Source organism: Phyllobates terribilis, unplaced genomic scaffold (assembly GCF_046119375.1).
Source record: "Phyllobates terribilis strain yellow unplaced genomic scaffold, ASM4611937v1 Scaffold_1__5_contigs__length_1240528914, whole genome shotgun sequence".
Lineage (NCBI taxonomy): Eukaryota > Metazoa > Chordata > Amphibia > Anura > Dendrobatidae > Phyllobates > Phyllobates terribilis.
The window spans coordinates 618959431-618978371 of NW_027362761.1; the positions used below are offsets into that span (position 1 = coordinate 618959431).

Sequence of the window (18941 nt, forward strand, 5' to 3'; positions counted from 1 at the left end):
CTTTAAAAACTTCTGTCTCCACTAAGAGACCTCAAAGCCATCTATCCCCTCTACTGGAGACACCGCAACCACCTATTCTCCACTACACAAGACCCCACAGCCATATATTTGCACTTCACAAGATCCCTCAACTACCTGATCTCAATACACAAGAGTTTGAAACCTTCTGTCCCACCACACAAGACCCATCTACACAAGACCCCATAGCAATTTATCCATTCTACACGAGACCCCACAACTATCTATCCCCTTTACACAAGACCCATCGACCACCTGTCCTCAATATACACGACTTTGAAAACTTCTTTCTCCACTACCCACAACCACTTGTCCTCCACTCCGAGACCTCAAAGCCATCTATCCCCTCTACACTTGACCCCACAATCACCTATTCTCCACCACACAAGACCCCACAGCCATATATTCACATTCACGAGATCCTGCTTGAAACCTTCAGTCCCACCACACAAGACACAAAATCGCCTGTCCCAACTACACAAAACCCAGCAACCACCTATCCTCCACAAGACCCCACAGCCACATATCCAGAGTTCACAAGACCCCACAGCTTACTGTCCCCCCCACTATACAAGTCCCGTAACTGCTTGTCCCCCCCCCCCCCTACACAAGACCCTGCAACCTACTGTTCACAAAGCAAGGAGAGAAATTAAGTGAACCTCTGAGTTAACTTCTCAAAAATGTAAAGAAATGCAAGAGAGCAATAGGGTCTAATCCAGGTTACAAGTATGATGAATAAAGCTAAAAAAGCCCACCTTGTAAGGTTGTGTGAGATGCACAACTTCCATAAAATATCAATAAAGGTGACCGGATTGGAAGTGTTTCTGCGCTCCCTGGAAATATGACACGAGTAATAGTAGATACAATTGCAGGTTTATTGTCGACGCGTTTCAGAGTCCACCCACCGACTCCTTCCACAGGACACAAAATAGCTAAATATTTTTGTATGGTTGTCCTGAGGAAGGAGTCGGTGGGTGGACTCTGAAACGCGTCGACAATAAACCTGCAATTTTATCTACTATTACTCGTGTCATATTTCCAGAGAGCGCAGAAACACTTCCAATCCTATTACCTTTATTAACTTCTCAAAAATGTGTTTCAATAGAGGAGGGAGAAGAGACTGGCAATGCCTGCGAGAGTCTCTGCTGCTTTACCCAATAAATACAAGCACAATATTAGAAAAACACTGATCAAGAGTGGTGGAAGCAATGACGGAGGAAGACGCAGCTGACAGAAAAAAACTTGCAAACCAAGACAACTGGAAGATCCACAATGCTTCTGGAAAAACGTGGACCAAGAACTTGTAGAGAGAGTAACATGGTGGTGGGAGAAAGATAAAGGTGGGAGCTGATAGTGGAAGAAGCATGATGGCAGATGGAGCATGATGGAAGGAATGACAAGGTTTTTATATGGCTTTCCTGCAGAGTCTGAACGTCTTTTAGCTATTAAACAGATTCATCACCATTAAACCAAGAGCTCATGCTCAGCTCCAGGCACCTGCAGAAACCAATATCACAGATTATCTGCACCTTCATCACCGTCATACCAAGTGCTCAGCTCCAGGCACCGGCGGCAACCAATATCACAGATTATCTGCACCTTCATCACCGTCATACCAAGTGCTCAACTCCAAGATCCTTCACCAACCAATATCACAGATTATCTGCACCTTCATCACCGTCATACCAAGTGCTCAGCTCCAAGATCCTTCACCAACCAATATCACAGATTATCTGCACCTTCATCAGCCTCATACCAAGTGCTCAGCTCCAAGATCCTTCACCAACCAATATCACAGATTATCTGCACCTTCATCACCATCATACCAAGTGCTCAACTCCAAGATCCTTCACCAACCAATATCACAGAGTATCTGCACCTTCATCACTGTCATACCAAGTGCTCAACTCCAAGATCCTTCACCAACCAATATCACAGATTATCTGCACCTTCATCACCGTCATACCAAGTGCTCAGCTCCAGGAACCTTCGCCAATCAATATCACAGATTATCTGCATCTTCATCACTGTCATACCAAGTGCTCAACTCCAGGAACCTTCGCCAACCAATGTCACAGATTATCTGCACCTTCATCACCGTCATACCAAGTGCTCAGCTCCAAGAACCTTCGCCAACCAATATCACAGATTATCTGCACCTTCATCAGCCTCATACCAAGTGCTCAGCTCCAGGAACCTTCGCTAACCAATATAACAGATTATCTGCACCTTCATCACCGTCATACCAAGTGCTCAACTCCAGGAACCTTCGCCAACCAATATCACAGATTATCTGCACCTTCATCACCATCATACCAAGTGCTCAACTCCAAGATCCTTCACCAACCAATATCACAGATTATCTGCACCTTCATCACCGTCATACCAAGTGCTCAGCTCCAAGATCCTTCACCAACCAATATCACAGATTATCTGCACCTTCATCACCGTCATACCAAGTGCTCAACTCCAGGAACCTTTGCCAACCAATATCACAGATTATCTGCACCTTCATCACCGTCATACCAAGTGCTCAACTCCAAGATCCTTCACCAACCAATATCACAGATTATCTGCACCTTCATCACTGTCATACCAAGTGCTCAGCTCCAAGATCCTTCACCAAACAATATCACAGATTATCTGCACCTTCATACCAAGTGCTCAACTCCAGAAACCTTCGCCAACCAATATCACAGATTATATGCACCTTCATCACCATCATACCAAGTGCTCAGCTCCAAGAGCCTTCACCAACCAATATCACAGATTATCTGCACCTTCATCACCGTCATACCAAGTGCCCAGCTCCAAGATCCTTCGCCAACCAATATCACAGATTATCTGCACCTTCATCACCGTCATACCAAGTGCTCAGCTCCAGGCACCTGAGGCAGCCAATATCACAGATTATCTGCACCTTCATCACTGTCATACCAAGTGCTCAGCTCCAAGAACCTTCACCAACCAATATCACATATTATCTGCACCTTCATCACCGTCATACCAAGTGCTCAGCTCCAAGAACCTTCGCCAACCAATATCACATATTATCTGCACCTTCATCACCGTCATACCAAGTGCTCAGCTCCAGGAACCTTCGCCAACCAATATCACAGATTATCTGCACCTTCATCACCGTCATACCAAGTGCTCAGCTCCAAGATCCTTCACCAACCAATATCACAGAATATCTGCACCTTCATCACCGTCATACCAAGCGCTCAGCTCCAAGATCCTTTGCCAACCAATATCACAGATTATCTGCACCTTCACCACCATCATACCAAGTGCTCAGCTCCAAGAACCTTCGCCAACCAATATCACATATTATCTGCACCTTCATCACCGTCATACCAAGTGCTCAGCTCCAGGAACCTTCGCCAACCAATATCACAGATTATCTGCACCTTCATCACCGTCATACCAAGTGCTCAGCTCCAGGAACCTTCGCCAACCAATATCACAGATTATCTGCACCTTCATCACCGTCATACCAAGTGCTCAACTCCAGGCACCTGCGGCAACCAATATCACAGATTATCTGCACCTTCATCACCGTCATACCAAGTGTTCAGCTCCAGGAACCTTGATTCCCACCTTGCTTTCTTCCTCGCACTTTTACCCCTGTGGTCCCTCGTGGCTTCAGGTGGAACAAGTTCCTCATGTCTCAGTGCAGTAACTCAGGTTTGGGAGGTTCCAGATGTAAATCCTCCGAGTCTGACATAAATCCCTTCTTACAGTATTATGACGGCCTGAACTTAGAACTCAGTGTGAATTAACCCAGTCATATCCAGAAGAACAGGACTGCGCCGCCACTCACGGAAACCTCAGGCTTCATTCACATCAAAGACAATAAAATGCCTCATGCCTCAGAAGCGACCCCACACGAGGTCAACCATGCTGTACTGTATATGATTGTGCGTGACTGGATCCAGAGGAACACATTACTGTGTCCATGATAATGTTCTCTCTACATCTCTCGCACCTAAAATACTCCAGTCCGAACCAGGCCTTATATTTTATGTAACGTGCAGAGCAGTATGCTAAATTCTGCATTTCTACACATCCAACATGAAGGAGGTTGTATATACATCCTACCCTGTGTGTATTACTGGAGTGCTCTCGATGGGGAATGAGGGGAAAGCCCCGTGGTTTTGGCTGTTTGCCTGGAATTCTGCATAGTTTATTAAAGGCTGACCTCAAACTGATATTGAAGGTAAAATAACCAGAGACGAATGATCAAGCCACAGAGAACTCGCCGATACTGGCCAAGAAGACCTCAATATGTGGATCGGGGGCGTCCTCCATATTGCGTCCACACACGCTGGGGGCGTCCACCACACCGCGTCCACACACGCCGGGGGATTCCTCCACACCGCGTCCACACACGCCGGAGGCACCCTCCACATCGCCTCTAGTAACGCCGGGGTCGTCCTCCACACCGCATCCACACATGCCGGGGGCGTCCTCCACACCGCGTCCACACACGCCGGGGGCGTCATCCACACTGTGTCCACACACGCTGGGGGCGTCCTCCACACCGCGTCCACACACGCCGGGGGATTCCTCCACACCGCGTCCACACACGCCGGAGGCGCCCTCCACATGCACCGGGGGCGTCCTCCACATCGCCTCTAGTAACGCCGGGGTTGTCCTCCACACCGCATCCACACATGCCGGGGGCGCCCTCCACACCTACCGAGGGCTTCCTACACATCGCTTTCACACACGCTGGGGGAGTCCTCCATATTGCGTCCACACACGCCGGGGGCGTCCTCCACACCGCGACCGCACACGTTGGGGGCGTCCTCCACACCGCGTCCGCACACGTTGGGGGCGTCCTCCACACCGCGTCCGCACACGTTGTGGGAGTCCTCCACACCGCATCCACACACGCCGGGGGCGTCCTCCACACCGCGTCCACACACGCCGGGGGCGTCCTCCACACCGCGTCCACACACGCCGGGGGCGTCCTCCACACCGCGTCCACACACGCCGGGGGCGTCCTCCACACCGCGTCCACACACGCCGGGGGCGTCCTCCACACCGCGTCCACACACGCCGGGGGCGTCCTCCACACCGCGTCCACACACGCCGGGGGCGTCCTCCACACCGCGTCCACACACGCCGGGGGCGTCCTCCACACCGCGTCCACACACGCCGGGGGCGTCCTCCACACCGCGTCCACACACGCCGGGGGCGTCCTCCACACCGCGTCCACACACGCCGGGGGCGTCCTCCACACCGCGTCCACACCGCGTCCACACACGCCGGGGGCGTCCTCCACACCGCGTCCACACACGCCGGGGGCGTCCTCCACACCGTGTCCACACACGCCGGGGGCGTTCTCCACACCGCGTCCACACACGCCGGGGGATTCCTCCACACCGCGTCCACACACGCCGGGGGATTCCTCCACACCGCGTCCACACACGCCGGAGGCGCCCTCCACATGCACCGGGGGCGTCCTCCACATCGCCTCTAGTAACGCCGGGGTTGTCCTCCACACTGCATCCACACATGCCGGGGGCGCCCTCCACAACTACTGAGGGCTTCCTACACATCGCTTTCACACACGCCGGGGGAGTCCTCCATATTGCGTCCACACACGCCGGGGGCGTCCTCCACACCGCGACCGCACACGTTGGGGGCGTCCTCCACACCGCGTCCGCACACGTTGGGGGCGTCCTCCACACCGCGTCCGCACACGTTGTGGGCGTCCTCCACACCGCGTCCGCACACGTTGTGGGCGTCCTCCACACCGCGTCCACACACGCCGGGGGCGTCCTCCACACCGCGTCCACACACGCCGGGGGCGTCCTCCACACCGCGTCCACACACGCCGGGGGCGTCCTCCACACCGCGTCCACACACGCCGGGGGCGTCCTCCACACCGCGTCCACACACGCCGGGGGCGTCCTCCACACCGCGTCCACACACGCCGGGGGCGTCCTCCACACCGCGTCCACACACGCCGGGGGCGTTCTCCACAAAGCGTCCACACACCGCATCCACACACGCCAGGGGCGTCCTCCACACCGCGTCCGCACACGCCGGGGGCGTCCTCCACACCGCGTCCGCACACGCCGGGGGCGTCCTCCACACCGCGTCCGCACACGCCGGGGGCGTCCTCCACACCGCGTCCGCACACGCCGGGGGCGTCCTCCACACCGCGTCCGCACACGCCGGGGGCGTCCACCACACCGCGTCCTCCACACCGCGTCCACACACGCCGGGCGCGTCCTCCACACCGCGTCCACACACGCCGGGGGCGTCCTCCACACCGCGTCCACACACGCCGGGGGCGTCCTCCACACCGCGTCCACACACGCCGGGGGCGTCCTCCACACCGGGGTCGTCCTCCACACCGCATCCACACACGCCGGGGGCGTCCTCCACACACGCCGGGGGCGTCCTCCACACCGCGTCCACACACGCCGGGGGCGTCCTCCACACCGCATCCACACACGCCGGAGGCGCCCTCCACATGCACCGGGGGCGTCCTCCACATCGCCTCTAGTAACGCCGGGGTTGTCCTCCACACCGCATCCACACATGCCGGGGGCGCCCTCCACACCTACCGAGGGCTTCCTACACATCGCTTTCACACACGCTGGGGGAGTCCTCCATATTGCGTCCACACACCGTGACCGCACACGTTGGGGGCGTCCTCCACACCGCGTCCGCACACGTTGTGGGCGTCCTCCACACCGCGTCCGCACACGTTGTGGGCGTCCTCCACACCGCGTCCACACACGCCGGGGGCGTCCTCCACACCGCGTCCACACACGCCGGGGGCGTCCTCCACACCGCGTCCACACACGCCGGGGGCGTCCTCCACACCGCGTCCACACACGCCGGGGGCGTCCTCCACACGCCGGGGGCGTCCTCCACACCGCGTCCACACACGCCGGGGGCGTCCTCCACACACGCCGGGGGCGTCCTCCACAAAGCGTCCACACACCGCATCCACACACGCCAGGGGCGTCCTCCACACCGCGTCCGCACACGCCGGGGGCGTCCTCCACACCGCGTCCGCACACGCCGGGGGCGTCCTCAACACCGCGTCCGCACACGCCGGGGGCGTCCTCCACACCGCGTCCGCACACGCCGGGGGCGTCCTCCACACCGCGTCCGCACACGCCGGGGGCGTCCTCCACACCGCATTCCGCACACGCCGGGGGCGTCCACCACACCGCGTCCTCCACACCGCGTCCGCACACGCCGGGGGCGTCCTCCACACCGCGTCCGCACACGCCGGGGGCGTCCTCCACACCGCGTCCGCACACGCCGGGGGCGTCCTCCACACCGCGTCCACACACGCCGGGGGCGTCCTCCACACCGCGTCCACACACGCCGGGGGCGTCTTCCACACCGCGTCCACACACGCCGGGGGCGTCCTCCACACCGCGTCCACACACGCCGAGGGCATCCTCCACACCGCGTCCACACACGCCGAGGGCGTCCTCCACACCGCGTCCGCACACGCCGGGGGCGTCCTCCACACCACGTCCACACGCCGGGGGATTCCTCCACACCGCGTCCACACACGCCGGAGGCGCCCTCTACATGCACCGGGGGCGTCCTCCACATCGCCTCTAGTAATGCCGGGGTTGTCCTCCACACCGCATCCACACATGCCGGGGGCGCCCTCCACATCGCTTTCACACACGCCGGGGCGTCCTCCACACCGCGTCCACACACGCCGGGGGCGTCCTCCACACCGCGTCCACACACGCCGGGGGCGTCCTCCACACCGCGTCCACACACGCCGGGGGCGTCCTCCACACCGCGTCCACACACGCCGGGGGCGTCCTCCACACCGCGTCCACACACGCCGGGGGCGTCCTCCACACCGCGTCCACACACGCCGGGGGCGTCCTCCACACCGCGTCCACACACGCCGGGGGCGTCCTCCACACCGCGTCCACACACGCCGGGGGCGTCCTCCACACCGCGTCCACACACGCCGGGGGCGTCCTCCACACCGCGTCCACACACGCCGGGGGCGTCCTCCACACCGCGTCCACACACGCCGGGGGCGTCCTCCACACCGCGTCCACACACGCCGGGGGCGTCCTCCACACCGCGTCCACACACGCTGGGGGATTCCTCCACACCGCGTCCACACACGCCGGAGGCGCCCTCCACATCGCCTCTAGTAACGCCGGGGTTGTCCTCCACACCGCATCCACACATGCCGGGGGCGCCCTCCACACCGCGTCCACACACGCCAGGGGCGTCCTCCACACCGCGTCCGCACACGCCGGGGGCGTCCTCCACACCGCGTCCGCACACGCCGGGGGCGTCCTCAACACCGCGTCCGCACACGCCGGGGGCGTCCTCCACACCGCGTCCGCACACGCCGGGGGCGTCCTCCACACCGCGTCCGCACACGCCGGGGGCGTCCTCCACACCGCATTCCGCACACGCCGGGGGCGTCCACCACACCGCGTCCTCCACACCGCGTCCGCACACGCCGGGGGCGTCCTCCACACCGCGTCCGCACACGCCGGGGGCGTCCTCCACACCGCGTCCGCACACGCCGGGGGCGTCCTCCACACCGCGTCCACACACGCCGGGGGCGTCCTCCACACCGCGTCCACACACGCCGGGGGCGTCTTCCACACCGCGTCCACACACGCCGGGGGCGTCCTCCACACCGCGTCCACACACGCCGAGGGCATCCTCCACACCGCGTCCACACACGCCGAGGGCGTCCTCCACACCGCGTCCGCACACGCCGGGGGCGTCCTCCACACCACGTCCACACGCCGGGGGATTCCTCCACACCGCGTCCACACACGCCGGAGGCGCCCTCTACATGCACCGGGGGCGTCCTCCACATCGCCTCTAGTAATGCCGGGGTTGTCCTCCACACCGCATCCACACATGCCGGGGGCGCCCTCCACATCGCTTTCACACACGCCGGGGCGTCCTCCACACCGCGTCCACACACGCCGGGGGCGTCCTCCACACCGCGTCCACACACGCCGGGGGCGTCCTCCACACCGCGTCCACACACGCCGGGGGCGTCCTCCACACCGCGTCCACACACGCCGGGGGCGTCCTCCACACCGCGTCCACACACGCCGGGGGCGTCCTCCACACCGCGTCCACACACGCCGGGGGCGTCCTCCACACCGCGTCCACACACGCCGGGGGCGTCCTCCACACCGCGTCCACACACGCCGGGGGCGTCCTCCACACCGCGTCCACACACGCCGGGGGCATCCTCCACACCGCGTCCACACACGCCGGGGGCGTCCTCCACACCGCGTCCACACACGCCGGGGGCGTCCTCCACACCGCGTCCACACACGCCGGGGGCGTCCTCCACACCGCGTCCACACACGCTGGGGGATTCCTCCACACCGCGTCCACACACGCCGGAGGCGCCCTCCACATCGCCTCTAGTAACGCCGGGGTTGTCCTCCACACCGCATCCACACATGCCGGGGGCGCCCTCCACACCTACCGAGGGCTTCCTCCACATCGCTTTCACACACGCTGGGGGAGTCCTCCATATTGCGTCCACACACGTCCTGGGCGTCCTCAACACCGCGTCCGGACACGTTGGGGGCGTCCTCCACACCGCGTCCACACACGTTGGGGGCATCCTCCACACCGCGTCCACACACGCCGGGGGCGTCCTCCACACCGCGTCCACACCGTGTTCACACACGCCGGGGGCGCCCTCCACACCTACCGAGGGCTTCCTCCACATCGCTTTCACACACGCCGGGGCGTCCTCCACATGCCAGATAGAATATGGCTTATACCAAACCCCTAATATAGGGGGAAGTCGATCATCTTCTGCGAAATATGGGGTGCGGAGCTCAATTATCACAGCTAGGATGAAACTACTACTCACACAATTCATTACAGCACAGACTACTACACCCAACAGGGGGCAGCAGGGAGATCCTACAGACTGAGGACCAGCAGAAAATATCTGGATTGTCACTACAGCTCTGGATGTGACCGGAGTATAAACCAGTACATGAGTAGCTATGGATGTGACTAGAAAATAAGCCAGTACATGTGCAGCTCTGGATGTGACCGGAGTATAAGCCAGTATATGTGCAGCTCTGGATGTGACTGGAGTATAAGAAAGTACATGTGCAGCTCTGGATGTGAACGAAGTATAAGCCAGTATATGAGCAGCTCTGGATGTGACCGGTGTATAAGCCAGTATATGTGCAGCTCTGGATGTTACTAGAGTCTTACCTTGAAGACTTCAGAGAAGAATCCGGACCCTATTTTCTCACAGTAGAAGTCGTCGATGCGGGCGAGGTTGGAGACAGCGCTGCGGAGAGCCCGGTAGGAGGAGGGGCGCAGACGGCACGAGCCCCGACTGCTCAGCATCGCCCCATCTCCACCGACCTCCACTTCTCCTGCCGATTCCATATCCAAGGACTGGTTACATGTATCCCGACACCGCAGGGGAGGGGCCCCCAACACTCAGCAGGGGCCACAGTCCACACACCAGATACAGCCACTAAATGCAGCGAGGTTATCCCCATGTGCGGCTGGTTACATACAATCCCAGGTGGACACTCTCCGATCAACGACAATCCAAGGTGGACACCCCCCGGTCACTGACAATCCAATTAGGATGCCCCCGTTCAACGACAATTTAAGGTGGACGCTCTCCAATCAACAACAATCCAAGGTGGATGCCCTCTGGTCAACGACAATCCAAGGGGATGCCCTCTGGTCAACGACAATCCAAGGAGGACGCCCCTCGGTCAAAGACAATCCAAGGTGGGCGCCCTCACGTCAACGACAATCCAAGGTGGGCGCCCCCCTGTCAACGACAATCCAAGGAGGACGTCCCTCGGTCACCGAAAATCCAAGGAGGATGGTCCTGGTCACCGACAATCCAAGGTGGACGTCCTATGGGCAACGACAATCCAAGGTGGACGTCCTATGGGCAACGACAATCCAAGGTGGACGTCCTATGGGCAACGACAATCCAAGGTGGATGTCCTATGGGCAACGACAATCCAAGGTGGACGTCCTATGGGCAACGACAATCCAAGGTGGACGTCCTATGGGCAACGACAATCCAAGGTGGACGTCCTATGGGCAACGACAATCCAAGGTGGACGTCCTATGGGCAAAAACAATCCAAGGTGAACGTCCTATGGGCAACGACAATCCAAGGTGGACGTCCTATGGGCAACGACAATCCAAGGTGGACGTCCTATGGGCAACGACAATCCAAGGTGGACGTCCGATGGGCAATGACAATCCAAGGTGGACGTCCGATAGGCAACGACAATCCAAGGTGGACGTCCTATGGGCAACGACAATCCAAGGTGGATGGCTTCTCATCAATGATAATCCAAGGTGGACACCCTACTGGAACAGTTACTTGGCCTTTTCTTACTCCTGTAACACCCTCCTGTCACCTAATAACCTCCTGACCACAGATCGCCCTCATAACACCCTTCTGACCACAGATCACCCTAATAACACCTTCCTGACCACAGATCACCCAAATAACACCCTCCTGTCACCAAAATAACCCCCTCCTGTCCACCGATCACCCTAATAACACTTTCCTGTCACTATAATAGCCCCCTCCTGTCAATATAACACCCCCCTCCTGTCACTATAACACCCCCCCTCCTGTCACTGTAACACCCCCCCTCCTGTCACTATGACACCCTCCTCCTGTCACTATAACACCCCCCTCCTGTCACTATGACACCCCCCTCCTGTCACTATGACACCCCCCTCCTGTCACTATAACACCCCCCCTCCTGTCACTATAACACCCCCCCTCCTGTCACTATGACACCCCCCTCCTGTCACTATGACACCCCCCTCCTGTCACTATGACACCCCCCCTCCTGTCACTATAACACCCCCCTCCTGTCACTATAACACCCCCCCTCCTGTCACTATAACACCCCCCCTCCTGTCACTATAACACCCCCCCTCCTGTCACTATAACACCCCCCCTCCTGTCACTATGACACCCCCCTCCTGTCATTATGACACCCCCCCTCCTGTCACTATGACACCCCCCTCCTGTCACTATAACACCCCCCTCCTGTCACTATGACACACCCCTCCTGTCACTATGACACCCCCCTCCTGTCACTATGACACCCCCCTCCTGTCACTATGACACCCCCTCCTGTCACTATGACACCCCCCTCCTGTCACTATAACACCCCCTCCTGTCACTATGACACCCCCCCTCCTGTCACTATAACACCCCCCTCCTGTCACTATAACACCCCCTCCTGTCACTATAACATCCCCCTCCTGTCACTATGACACCCCCCCTCCTGTCACTATGACACCCCCTCCTGTCACTATGACACCCCCCCTCCTGTCACTATAACACCCCCCTCCTGTCACTATGACACCCCCCTCCTGTCACTATAACACCCCCCCTCCTGTCACTATGACACCCCCCTCCTGTCACTATAACACCTCCCTCCTGTCACTATGACACCCCCCTCCTGTCACTATGACACCCCCCTCCTGTCACTATGACACCCCCCTCCTGTCACTGACACCCCCCCTCCTGTCACTATGACACCCCCTCCTGTCACTATGACACCCCCTCTCCTGTCACTATAACACCCCCCTCCTGTCACTATGACACCCCCCTCCTGTCACTATAACACCCCCCCTCCTGTCACTATAACACCCCCCCTCCTGTCACTATGACACCCCCCTCCTGTCACTATAACACCCCCCCTCCTGTCACTATGACACCCCCCTCCTGTCACTATGACACCCCCCTCCTGTCACTATAACACCCCCCCTCCTGTCACTATAACACCCCCCCTCCTGTCACTATGACACCCCCCTCCTGTCACTATGACACCCCCCTCCTGTCACTATGACACCCCCCTCCTGTCACTATAACACCCCCCTCCTGTCACTATAACACCCCCCCTCCTGTCACTATAACACCCCCCCTCCTGTCACTATGACACCCCCTCCTGTCACTATAACACCCCCCCTCCTGTCACTATAACACCCCCCTCCTGTCACTATGACACCCCCCTCCTGTCACTATGACACCCCCCTCCTGTCACTATAACACCCCCCCTCCTGTCACTATAACACCCCCCCTCCTGTCACTATGACACCCCCTCCTGTCACTATAACACCCCCCCTCCTGTCACTATAACACCCCCCTCCTGTCACTATAACACCCCCCCTCCTGTCACTATGACACCCCCCTCCTGTCACTATAACACCCCCTCGTGTCAGCCGTCACCCGCGGTCTCCCTCACCCCGGCTCCTGTGGATGGCTCCGGTGTCCGCTCCCTTTCCCCCGCAGTCCTCGCTCCTCTGCACCGGGATCGGCTCCAGGCCGCCGGACACTGAGCAGCGACAGCCGGAGGCCGAGGCGGGGGCGGTGCTGAGGGAGGAGCAGAGACTCAAGGGGCGGGGACAAGGGAAGCTCTGCCCACATCACACCGGAAGTAGAGACAGCTGCAGAGACCACGTGACCCGTTACCAGGAAAACAGAGTGCGAGGCGGGAGAGGAGGTGACACCGGGGACAGAGGAGGGAGGAGACACCGGGGACAGAGGAGGGAGGAGATACCGGGGACAGAGGAGGGAGGAGACACCGGGGACAGAGGAGGGAGGAGATACCGGGGAGGGAGGAGACACCGGGGACAGAGGAGGGAGGAGACACCGGGGACAGAGGAGGGAGGAGACACCGGGGACAGAGGAGGGAGGACACACCGGGGACAGAGGAGGGAGGAGACACCGGGGACAGAGGAGGGAGGAGACACCGGGGACAGAGGAGGGAGGAGACACCGGGGACAGAGGAGGAGACACCGGGGACAGAGGAGGGAGGAGATACCGGGGACAGAGGAGGGAGGAGACACCGGGGACAGAGGAGGGAGGAGACACCGGGGACAGAGGAGGGAGGAGATACCGGGGACAGAGGAGGAGACACCGGGGACAGAGGAGGGAGGAGATACCGGGGACAGAGGAGGGAGGAGACACCGGAGACAGAGGAGGGAGGAGATACCGGGGACAGAGGAGGAGACACCGGGGACAGAGGAGTGAGGAGACACCGGGGACAGAGGAGGGAGGAGATACCGGGGACAGAGGAGAGAGGAGATACCGGGGACAGAGGAGGGAGGAGATACCGGGGACAGAGGAGGGAGGAGATACCGGGGACAGAGGAGGGAGGAGATACCGGGGACAGAGGAGGGAGGAGATACCGGGGACAGAGGAGGGAGGAGATACCGGGGACAGAGGAGGGAGGAGATACCGGGGACAGAGGAGGGAGGAGATACCGGGGACAGAGGAGGGAGGAGATACCGGGGACAGAGGAGGAGACACCGGGGACAGAGGAGGGAGGAGATACCGGGGACAGAGGAGGAGACACCGGGGACAGAGGAGGGAGGAGACACCGGGGACAGAGGGGAGGAGACACCGGGGACAGAGGGGAGGAGACACCGGGGACAGAGGGGAGGAGACACCGGGGACAGAGGGGAGGAGACACCGGGGACAGAGGGGAGGAGACACCGGGGACAGAGGGGAGGAGACACCGGGGACAGAGGAGGGAGGAGACACCGGGGACAGAGGAGGGAGGAGATACCGGGGACAGAGGAGGAGACACCGGGGACAGAGGAGGGAGGAGATACCGGGGACAGAGGAGGAGACACCGGGGACAGAGGAGGGAGGAGATACCGGGGACAGAGGAGGGAGGAGATACCGGGGACAGAGGAGGAGACACCGGGGACAGAGGAAGAGACACCGGGGACAGAGGAGGGAGGAGACACCGGGGACAGAGGAGGGAGGAGACACCGGGGACAGAGGAGGGAGGAGACACCGGGGACAGAGGAGGGAGGAGACACCGGGGACAGAGGAGGGAGGAGACACCGGGGACAGAGGAGGGAGGAGACACCGGGGACAGAGGAGGGAGGAGATACCGGGGACAGAGGAGGAGACACCGGGGACAGAGGAGAGAGGAGACACCGGGGACAGAGGAGGGAGGAGACACCGGGGACAGAGGAGGGAGGGGACACCGGGGACAGAGGGGAGGAGACACCGGGGACAGAGGGGAGGAGACACCGGGGACAGAGGAGGGAGGAGACACCGGGGACAGAGGAGGGAGGAGATACCGGGGACAGAGGAGGGAGGAGATACCGGGGACAGAGGAGGGAGGGGACACCGGGGACAGAGGAGGGAGGGGACACCGGGGACAGAGGAGGGAGGGGACACCGGGGACAGAGGAGGGAGGAGACACCGGGGACAGAGGGGAGGAGACACCGGGGACAGAGGAGGGAGGAGACACCGGGGACAGAGGAGGGAGGAGACACCGGGGACAGAGGAGGGAGGAGACACCGGGGACAGAGGAGGGAGGAGACACCGGGGACAGCGGAGGGAGGAGATACCGGGGACAGAGGAGGAGACACCGGGGACAGAGGAGGGAGGAGATACCGGGGACAGAGGAGAGAGGAGACACCGGGTACAGAGGAGGAGACACCGGGGACAGAGGAGAGAGGAGACACCGGGGACAGAGGAGGGAGGAGATACCGGGTACAGAGGAGGAGACACCGGGGACAGAGGAGGGAGGAGACACCGGGGACAGAGGAGGGAGGAGATACCGGGGACAGAGGAGGAGACACCGGGGACAGAGGAGGAGATACCGGGGACAGAGGAGGGAGGAGACACCGGGGACAGAGGAGGAGATACCGGGGACAGAGGAGGGAGGAGACACCGGGGACAGAGGAGGGAGGAGACACCGGGGACAGAGGAGGGAGGAGACACCGGGGACAGAGGAGGGAGGAGACACCGGGGACAGAGGAGGGAGGAGACACCGGGGACAGAGGAGGAGACACCGGGGACAGAGGAGGGAGGAGACACCGGGGACAGAGGAGGGAGGAGATACCGGGGACAGAGGAGGGAGGAGATACCGGGGACAGAGGAGGGAGGAGATACCGGGGACAGAGGAGGGAGGAGATACCGGGGACAGAGGAGGGAGGAGATACCGGGGACAGAGGAGGGAGGAGACACCGGGGACAGAGGAGGGAGGAGACACCGGGGACAGAGGAGGGAGGAGACACCGGGGACAGAGGAGGGAGGAGACACCGGGGACAGAGGAGGGAGGAGATACCGGGGACAGAGGAGGGAGGAGATACCGGGGACAGAGGAGGGAGGAGATACCGGGGATGGATGCACATGAAAAACAAATTAACTCCACAACATCATCAGAAATAATGAATTATTCTGTAATATAAGGTCTTGTCGAGTGGTTAAATCTTGGGGGTCTCTATATGTACTTTGAATATCCAGAAACTCTCCCTGTTGAGAATCTTGTGTAAGGGGGTCTTTACACTTTCTCAATACCTGCAAGTTTTAATGAGCTAAGATTCCCTTTATGAACAAAAGAAAAGTGTTTTGAGACTTCCGAAATATGGCAATCGGACTGACAGCATCTGACAGGTGTCTCCTTATTCTTCTCTTAAGGGGTCCCGTTGTACAGCCCACGTATCGGACAGCGCACTCTACAGGTAAATAACACCTGTTGTGTTACAGGTAAATGGAATCTGCCCCCCCCCCCCCCCCCCCCCCCCCGGGGCTTATCGGACCTCCGGTATGGGCATACGTATTAGAGGTCTGGTTGCTTTGAAATGTCTTTTTATTTAATCTGTTTTCTGATGCTTGTGGGACGGAAACTACAATGTCCCCCTCCCCTCCCCTGCCCTGTGACCTGCCGTCTCGTCTTCCAAGTCCTGCGCATGCGCACATCACCTGTATCACACGCTTTTCTGCCGGCCATGTTGTTTCCAGCAGGGATCTTGTGCGCAGGTGCCGGGGAGTCACTGTCACATCCGCTCCAGTGTCCTCGTTCGCTCCCCACTTCCCTGCACCGTCATAGTAAGGAACCATATTGTATTTATATGTGTGTGTGTGTGTGTGTACACAGCTCTGGCAAAAATTAAGAGACCACTGCAAAATTTTCATTTTCTCTGATTTTTCTCTTTCTAGGTATATTTATGAGTAAAATGTTCATTGTTGCTTTATTCCATAAACTACTGACAACTTGTCTCCGAAATTCAAAGCTAAAAATTTATTTATTTGCAGCAAATGAGAAATCGTCAAAATAATAAAAAGAGAAGCAGAGCACCAGTGCCTCCAGACCTCAAAGAATGCAAAGGAAACAAGTTCTTATTCATTTAGAAACCACAATCCTCATGTTATAACTCAGGAAGAGTTCAGAAATCAATATTTGGTGGAATAACCATGATTGTTAATCCCGGCTTTCATGCGTCTTGGCTGCTTTCCACCAGTCTTTCACGCTGCTTTTGGGTGACCTTATGCCACTCCTGGCACAATAATGTAAGCCGTTCTTCTGTGTTTGATGGCTTGTGACCATCCATTTTCCTCTTGATTACATTCCAGAGGTTTTCAATGGGGTTCAGGTCTGGAGATTGGGCTGGCCATGACAGGGTCTTGATGCTCCTTCATCCACACATTGATTGACCTAGCTGTCTGGCATGGGGCATTGTCCTCAGAGTTGGGGAACATTATCTGAGCAGAAGGAAGCAAGTATTTTTTCAAGGATAACCCTGTACAGTCATGGCCAAAAGTTTTGAGAATTACAGCAAAATGATATTTTCCCATGATCTGCTGGCCTCTGGTTTTTATTAGTGTTTGTCTGATGTTTATATCACATACAGAAATATAATTGCAATCATATTATGAGTACCAATAGGTTATATTGACAGTTAGAATGAGTTAATGCAGCAAGTCAATATTTGCAGTGTTGCCCCTTCTTCTTCAAGACCTCTGTAATTCTCCCTGGCATGCTCTCAATCAACTTTTGGACCAAATCCTGACTGATAGCAGTCCATTCTTGCATAATCAATCCTTGCATTTTGCCAGAATTTGTTGGTTTTTGTTTGTCCACCCGTCTCTTGATGATTGACCACAAGTTCTCAATGGGATTAAGATCTGGGGAGTTTCCAGGCCATGGACCCAAAATCTCTGTTTTGTTCCATGAGCCATTTAGTTATCACCTTTGCTTTATGGCAAGGTGCTCCATCATGCTGGAAAAGGCATTGTTGGGCGCCAAACTGCTCTTGGACGGTTGGGAGAAGTTGCTCTTGGAGGACATTCTGGTACCATTCTTTATTCATGGCTGTGTTTTTAGGCAAGACTGTGAGTGAGCCGATTCCCTTGGCTGAGAAGCAACCCCACACATGAATGGTTTCAGGATGCTTTACAGTTGGCATGAGACAAGACTGGTGGTAGCGCTCACCTCTTCTTCTCCGAATAAGCTGTTTTCCAGATGTCCCAAACAATCGAAAAGGGGATTCATCAGAGAAAATGACTTTGCCCCAGTCCTCAGCAGTCCACTCCCTGTACCTTTTGCAGAATATCAGTCAGTCCCTGATGTTTTTTCTGGAGAGAAGTGGCTTCTTTGCTGCCCTCCTTGAAACCAGCCCTTGCTCAAAGAGTCTCCGCCTCACAGTGCGTGCAGAAGCACTCACACCAGCCTGCTGCCATTCCTGAGCAAGCTCGGCACTGCTGGTAGTCCCATCCCGCAGCTGAAACAGTTTTAAGATACGGTCCTGGCGCTTGCTGGTCTTTCTTGGGCGCCCTGGAGCCTTTTTGACAACAATGGAAGCTCTCTCCTTGAAGTTCTTGATGATGCGATAGATTGTTGACTGAGGTGCAATCTTTGTAGCTGCGATACTCTTCCCTGTTAGGCCATTTTTGTGCAGTGCAATGATGTCTGCACGTGTTTCTTTAGAGATAACCATGGTTAACTGAAGAGAAACCATGATACCAAGAACCTGCCTCCTTTTAAAGTGTCCAGTGATGTCATTCTTACTTAATCATGACTGATTGATCGCCAGCCCTGTCCTCATCAACACCCACACCTGTGTTAATGGATCAATCACTAAAACGATGT

The 18941-nt window shown here is 58.1% G+C and overlaps 2 protein-coding genes across 5 annotated transcripts in view; one reads left to right on the top strand and one right to left on the bottom strand.

Moving 5' to 3' along the window:
- LOC141273002 (uncharacterized) overlaps positions 1–13505 on the bottom strand; it is a 114252-nt gene extending 100747 nt beyond the window's left edge. Inside the window, exons 1-2 of one of the 2 annotated variants that reach the window (XM_073684290.1) lie at positions 13290–13505; positions 10252–11230 (exon numbers count right to left, since the gene is read on the bottom strand). In XM_073684290.1, the coding sequence (XP_073540391.1) occupies positions 10252–10431 (180 nt within the window). In that variant the 5' untranslated portion in view covers positions 10432–11230; positions 13290–13505. Of the gene's footprint in view, positions 1–10251; positions 11324–13289 lie in introns of both variants that reach the window. The other variant, XM_073684284.1, reaches the window with a different exon arrangement.
- The window catches only part of LOC141273010 (uncharacterized), a 35878-nt gene continuing 30217 nt past the window's right edge, over positions 13281–18941 (top strand). For 2 of the 3 annotated variants that reach the window (XM_073684306.1, XM_073684314.1), the window contains exons 1-2: positions 13281–13547; positions 16490–16533. In XM_073684306.1, the coding sequence (XP_073540407.1) occupies positions 13304–13547; positions 16490–16533 (288 nt within the window). In that variant the 5' untranslated portion in view covers positions 13281–13303. Of the gene's footprint in view, positions 13548–16102; positions 16341–16489; positions 16534–18941 lie in introns of those variants that run through there. The other variant, XR_012322054.1, reaches the window with a different exon arrangement.